The sequence below is a fragment of the Alexandromys fortis genome, unplaced genomic scaffold (assembly GCF_014885135.2).
Source record: "Alexandromys fortis isolate MF-2015 unplaced genomic scaffold, M_Fortis_MF-2015_v1.1 scaffold_157, whole genome shotgun sequence".
NCBI classification, from domain to species: domain Eukaryota; kingdom Metazoa; phylum Chordata; class Mammalia; order Rodentia; family Cricetidae; genus Alexandromys; species Alexandromys fortis.
In genome coordinates, this window is record NW_026068041.1 from 1,149,726 (window position 1) to 1,156,459 (window position 6,734).

Sequence of the window (6,734 nt, forward strand, 5' to 3'; positions counted from 1 at the left end):
TTTTTTTTTTTTTTTTTTTTTTTTTTTTTTTTTTTTTTTCCTAAATTGCATGGGACTGAGACCTCCCTGACTCTCAGCCTGAGCCTGGCAGTGGCCATCTTGCACTTGGTCTTAGCGAGTCACATCCATATTAATATTCAGGATGCATAGTAGTAACCGTGGGTGAGTCTCAGAGGGTGGTGGCTACTCTAAGACAGGTTCTAAAAGTGAAGCCTGGGAGGCAGTTTTTAGCCCTAGTAGAGTCACACAGTAGACTCTACTGTGTGAACTGGCCACACCTTTTCATTTGTGGGTTAGTGAAGGCAGCCTTATACCTGGACCCATACTGTGAGTTCTTCTTACTGCCTAGAATGTGTACTACAGCCCACTGAGGTCAGGAGAGCAGAACAAGCTTAGGGGTACCCACTGTGACCTATGGCCTGCAGCATAGCCCTGGTTTTCCTCTAGTGCCCTCCATCAGGAATGGGTTCAAAGCAGGGTCACCATCTGAGTGAGTGAAGCAGGAGTGGAAGACTGCCTGCCTACAGACACATCTCTGTAGCACACTCCCAGTGTGTCCCCCCATCCCACCCCCCACCTCCAGTGGTCATTGTGCCTTCCTTGCTGGAGAGCACAGCCATGACCCATGGAAATAGGTTGTAGGCAGGGCAGAGGAGGGAGCAATCTGCCTTCTCAGGGTCGGTCCCAGCCACGGCATGCCTGTTCCACAGTGTCACCAGTGGGTACCTCTATGTGACTATCATCTACAACATCTCAGTCAGCCTGGCCCTTTACGCCCTCTTCCTCTTCTACTTCGCCACCCGGGAGCTGCTGAGTCCCTACAGCCCTGTCCTCAAGTTCTTCATGGTCAAGTCCGTCATCTTCCTCTCCTTCTGGCAAGGTGAGTCTCCTCTCGGCCTGGTGATCACAGCCCCGGGTCCATCTCCCACTCCTGCTCATGTCTTCACAACTGAGTCCCAGGCCAGAGTGCTGTCCTTTATGTCCTGCCCTGGAGCTCAGAGATGCCTTGGCCACTGGGCATTTGGGAGGGCTGAGGCTTCCAGGAAACTTCAGTGCAGCCCTGTACGGTTAGTGATGTCGCAGTTTTCTGACTGACATAGCTGTGAGGATTGGGTTTGCAGAGACCTTGTCTTTATGTCGTCATTCCTGCCTCCAGGAGCAAACGAGCCCTACCGTACCCTGCAGTGTGTGGCTCTCCGTGTGGCTTTGCATGAAGGGCTAGGGAGGGGGTCCAGTGTGTGATCAGACAATGCCTCTTCCTGTCCAGGCATGCTACTGGCCATCTTAGAGAAATGTGGGGCCATCCCAAAGATCAACTCAGCCCGTGTGTCAGTGGGTGAGGGTACTGTGGCTGCTGGCTACCAGGACTTCATCATCTGTGTTGAGATGTTCTTCGCAGCCTTGGCCCTGCGGCATGCCTTCACCTACAAGGTCTACGCTGACAAGAGGCTGGACGCTCAAGGTATGAGCCAGGTTCCTAGAGCAGGACCCCAGCCCCATGAGGTCAGCTCCAGAACCTCCCAGCATCTTATAAGGGTTGACCCTGTCTCTTCTGAAAGAGGGGCTAAAGAGGTCAGAGCATAGGGGTTTCAGGTCCGAGAGGGACCCCTGGTTTGTTTCTGGAAACTTAAGTTCAGCCTTTTTAGGTCCTAGTGTGGAGACCCACAGATGGGGTAGAAGGGTGTATACCTATAATCCCAGCACTTGCTAGGCCGAGGCAGAAGGGTTACTGTGAGTTTGAAAAAAAAAGAACAAAAAAGAAAGTTGGGACAGAGACTAGTGACCAGACACCACCGTGCCGAGTCTGCTCTGTCCTGTTCTGTCCGCTGAGTGAGATTCTTCAAGGAATAAACAGCAGGAAGTTGTTTCCCTGTGAGAAGCAGGATCAGAGGCAGTTTCCACAGCTTGCTTTTCACACCTCTGCTCCTTGTTGCTAAAGAATGTTCTGCAGGCCTTGGTGTACAGGAGGTGGGGCCCCACCCTGGGTGCTTCTGTGATTGGTTAGGACACCTAAGCCTTGAGGAGCTTTCTAGTGACTGGGAAGTGCAGCTGTCTGGGAAAGCAGCGGGCCAGTGGGGCAGAAGGCCTGTTCCTGAGGGGAATGCCCGAGGCTGGCATCCACAGTGAGAGACTGCATGGGTTGGGAGAGGGAGGTCTCCTGTCCAAGGCATATGCCATCCAGTTGCTGTCAGCTTTCCCCCATGACTAGAGACCAGACAACCTCCTTCCCCAGGCTTCAGTGCCTACCACCGGTCCCTGTGCTTGGCATGGAGAGCCTTAGGGGTCCACAGGCACAGGACTCCCTGTCCAGGCCTCGATAGTTCCTATACTGGTTGGGAAGAAACCTTGAAATGCCTCTGCTGGTCTGTGCTCTCTGCCACACTGTGGTGCTCTGGTTGCCATCCTGGTCTTTGATGGCATCCCTACTCTGTGCTGAGCCACTTGCTGGCTAGTGCCCCTTGCTACCTGCTAGGCCCCAGTGGGAAAGATCTGATAAGCGCGTGCGTGCGCACACGCAAACACACACACACACACACTGATAAGCGTGCACACACAAACACACACGCGCGCACACACACACACACATGTTCCTTAAGCCTGGAGCCAGGCTGTTTGCAGGAATAGCTGGGTTATCTATAGCAGAGGGTTGTTGTGTCATGGAGGCTCTCCAGGAACGCCTTACTGGTGACCTGACTGTCTTTCCATGTACTACCCTCAGACAGCACCCCACCATTAGGTGCACCCCTCCCCCCAGAAGAAACAGCCCACCCAGGACAACCTGCTGTTGGTGTGAGCTCTAGTCCTTCCTCGTAACCATGGCACCCAGTCCCTCCCAGATTCACGTTAGTCTGGGGTGAAAAGTCAGCTCTGCTCTACAGTCATCCTCTGAGCCTGTGCAGAGGAGTGAGCTTTGCAAGGCACAGGGCTTTGTGCAGGTGTAGCTCCAGCAAACCCTGGGAGAAGTGGGAATAGAGGCCCTGGCTCAGATGTGAGACGGATGACTCCTGTTAGCATGAGCACTGTCCTTCAGGGGCAACCAGAGCAGCCTTGGTGTCTGGGGATGGGTGGGAGTGTCACTGGGCGTGGGGTGGGCAGGCAATTTTCACTCAGCTGTCTCTTGTCTTCTCTATCCCTCCGGCTTCTCTCCCTGCCCCTTTACCCTGCATTTGCCCTGGGTTTGGCCTCGGGCAGTGCTGACATACGGCCCATACGGTAGGTCTGCTCTCTTTCTCCGTCTGTACGTCTGTCCTGCACGTCAGTCTGGTCCTGTCACTGGCATGCCTTTCTGTGGCTCCTCTGTGTACCCATCACCCCGTTGGCACTTCTGGATGAGAGCCCTGAGCACCTGCCTAAGAGGGCTGCCCTTTGTTGAGCCTGGCTGCCTTTGCTCCTTGCTTTAGTTTTGAAATACACCCTGCTAGGTTCTGGGGCACAGTGCCCACTAAGAATGGCAGGGGCATTTGACAGTGTCTCCAAGACAGAGCACCCAGAGGGTGGAGAGACTGAGTCCCAAGTCCTGGGCCCAGGGTTGAGTTCATCCTTCCGGCCTGACTCAGTGACCCGCACTGTGCTTCCATCCCTGCCCCAGTCCTGTAGGGCACATCTTCAGACGGAAGAATTGGAAGCTCCTGTCCTCTTAAGAGGGCAGCCTGCTCCTTGTGGAGCCTCTGGCACTGGAGCTTAGGGTCTTCCAGGTTAACTGCTGCAGACTTCCATTTCTGCCTAGTCGCTCCTGCCTGTGAGCATCATTTCCCGGGATGGTTGCCTTCGTCCCTCCATCTTCACTTCCTTCACAGCTCCCCTGTTCACTCCAGTCAGCAACAGCACTGTTGTCTCAGGAGGGGACAAGCGAACAAACACATTGGGGTGGGGTCTGTCCCAGAAGTAGGGGCAGGAACTAATCAAGTTTCCCTCTTCCTACTCTGGCCCTTGCCCCACCTGCTTGCTCCCTGCAGGCCGCTGTGCCCCCATGAAGAGCATCTCCAGCAGCCTCAAAGAGACCATGAACCCACACGACATTGTGCAGGATGCCATCCACAACTTCTCTCCTGCCTACCAGCAGTACACACAGCAGTCCACGCTGGAGCCTGGACCCACCTGGCGTGGTGGCACCCATAGCCTTTCCCGGTCCCACAGCCTTAGCGGTGCCCGTGACAATGAGAAGACTCTGTTGCTCAGCTCTGATGATGAGTTCTAAATGTGGGCCCTGGTGGGGAAGGAAAAGTGCCTCCTCCAGCTTCCAGCCAGGCTGGGGAGCAGCCAGCACAACCTTGCTGTTGCCCTTTTATTTATTGGACCAGAAACAACTCGCATATCGCTTCCAGAGGAACAGGCCTCAGGAATGTGTCTACATGGCCAACCCTGCACTACCCGGGGCAAGAGCAGAGGACACTGGCTGTAGCTGCCACACCTCTGCTGCCCATCCTGTACTGGGGACACGTCTGGAACCAGCCATGCCTGGGTCTAATGCTTGTGTTTTGGCTAGAAGCTGCATCCTAAGCCCCCTCCCCAACAAGCTATCTGCCGAGGCTGTTAGGCCCAGCCCACCCACACCGTGCAATACCCAGACCCCACCTGATCTTCCCACTTGCCTGCCCTTCCCTGTTCATCTTTGTCCAGTGTGAGATTTGTCTCATTCTGGGCAGCAGGAGGTGATGTGAATGCCCCATGGACTCTTCCCCTTCTCCCACCCTAGGCCTGCCTAGCATGCTGCAAGGATCGGAGCCAGCCCCCAGGAGCCTCAGGCCCCCTAGGAAGGATGCCTCTGTGCCTATGGGCCCTTTGGTGACATGTGGGGCGCAGGGCCCTTGGGTGTCCTCACTGTGGCCACTTGGGCTGCCTCTTAGCTCTTCTGGCCTGCTGAGGACAGCCAGAAGCCCATACTGCTCTCTCACTTGGGTCCAGTTCTTGATAGTTTGGGGCAGAGCCCGTCTATAATTCCTGACTGTGCCAGGGCTTGGGTTCCCTACCACCTCCTCAATGGAGCAGTAAGACTCCTGCTGGGTCCTGGTCTCTGCCTGGGGCTTATCCCTCCTGGGTCGTGGGAGAAGTCTGAGTCTCCACATTTCAGACCACTTCCAGAAGAAGGCTGGAGGAGGGATGGTTATACAGCGGGGTCATGGGAGGGGTGGTCTCAGACCCTCCTGGGATCCCTGGCCATGCAGGGCCTGGTGTTCCGCTCTCTCTGGCCCCCGGCCCATCTCTTCTGTGCCTTAGTCACATATGAAAGCCCTCCCCGGTCCCCAGTCTCTCCCAGGCACTTCCTTGTTGAGCTGCTGGCACTCAGGACTTTGCGGCACTGGGTCAGGTGCCCTTGTCTGGGACCACCCATTCTCTCCCCTGGCTCCCTCTCCACTCACGTCCCAGAGCTGCCTCTAGGCCTGGGACTCCAAGGTAGGGTGGCAGAGAACCTGGCATGTGGAATCCAGGCAGCACTTGGATTTTGGCTTCTGTAGCCTCTTGAGGTGGACAGTGATGTGGAAGGAAGAACCTGCCTTGTGGCCTTCACTGGAAGCCCTCCCTCCCTCTGGTCACTTCTAGAACAAACAGGTTCCTTCCCTAGGGTCCATGGGGAGGGACCTCATGGGGCTGTTGCATCCTAGCAACCTTCTTAGCCTCCTTCCTTCCTCATGGCCTAGAGGCCAGCATGTAGGGTGCAGAGGGCAACTCTCAGCCCCACCCAGTAGGCCTGGCCAGATGTCCCAAGTTGCCCAGGAAGGCAGGTGGGAGCTCCTTGGGACGTTGCCATGGTTCCCTCCTGGGATTGCTTCTACCAGTCTGTTTCTCAGGCTTTTCCCTTCCTTCCAGGCCAAAGTATGTTGCTGGTCCTGTCCCCACTGTCCCCCACCCACCCTGACACTTGCCTGTTGGCATGGTGGGTGAGGCTGCGGGGGAGCTCAGGGCAGGAAGCTAATGTCCATGGGAACACAGGACAGGAACCTGTACCCGACTGCCCCATCCTTCCTAGGATGCATAACCTATCTTGTCTCATTTATTTTTTATTTTTTCCAGGTAGAGTAGCTCTTTGTACATAAAAGGAAATACTTGAAAATGAACTGTATGCTGTATGAAGCCAGAGCCCTAGTTTTGTATCTCGTCTGTGACTGTCCTGCGTTCCACCACAAAGACGCTCTATTTTGGTCTCTGTGATATTTTAAATGCGTGACAGAAGCAAGCAAATAAAGTCAGGAAGAAATATATATATGAGATAATATAGATTGTATTGAAATCTCTTCTGTCTGCCAGTGCCGTTTTTTTCCTGTGTGGAAGAGGTGTAGTGGGCGTGGACAGGGGTGTCCACCCTCTTCCTGTGTGTGATGTGTGTACGTCATGGGGTGTCTGGAACTAAAGTCAGGTTCCACATCCCCATTGGACAGTTTCTCCTTTCTTCACAGACAACCGACCACAACGTGTTCACCCTTTCCCCATCCCCATGAGGGCTGGGCCTCATTCCCTGTTCTTTTCCAGGGCAGGTAGTGACCTTTCTAGGTATCTCCCAGAAGATCAAAGACCTTCCTTGGCTTCTCTGAGCCCATCTTCCATCCTTAGGAACCAGGAGGCCTAAGGCCTAAGAATCCTTCCCTGCATGCGCCAGGCCCAGGCACTGTGCTGTTCTAAGGTCTGGCCTGTGGGTGAGAGGCACGGCTGGAATGCGTGTGGGCGGGGGAACTTCCCAGGAAGCCTATAACCTGAAGGTAAACAGTCTACATCATCTCTGCACCCCCACTTCCACC

The 6,734-nt window shown here is 54.9% G+C and overlaps 1 protein-coding gene across 2 annotated transcripts in view; it reads left to right on the forward strand.

Moving 5' to 3' along the window:
- Tmem184b (transmembrane protein 184B) overlaps positions 1 to 6,233 on the forward strand; it is a 43,632-nt gene extending 37,399 nt beyond the window's left edge. For both annotated transcript variants that reach the window (XM_050165633.1, XM_050165634.1), the window contains exons 7-9: positions 711 to 880; positions 1,268 to 1,462; positions 3,957 to 6,233. In XM_050165633.1, coding sequence (XP_050021590.1) covers positions 711 to 880; positions 1,268 to 1,462; positions 3,957 to 4,198 — 607 coding nt within the window. In that variant the 3' untranslated portion in view covers positions 4,199 to 6,233. The remainder of the gene's footprint in view (positions 1 to 710; positions 881 to 1,267; positions 1,463 to 3,956) is intronic.
- Positions 6,234 to 6,734: the final 501 nt, after the last annotated feature.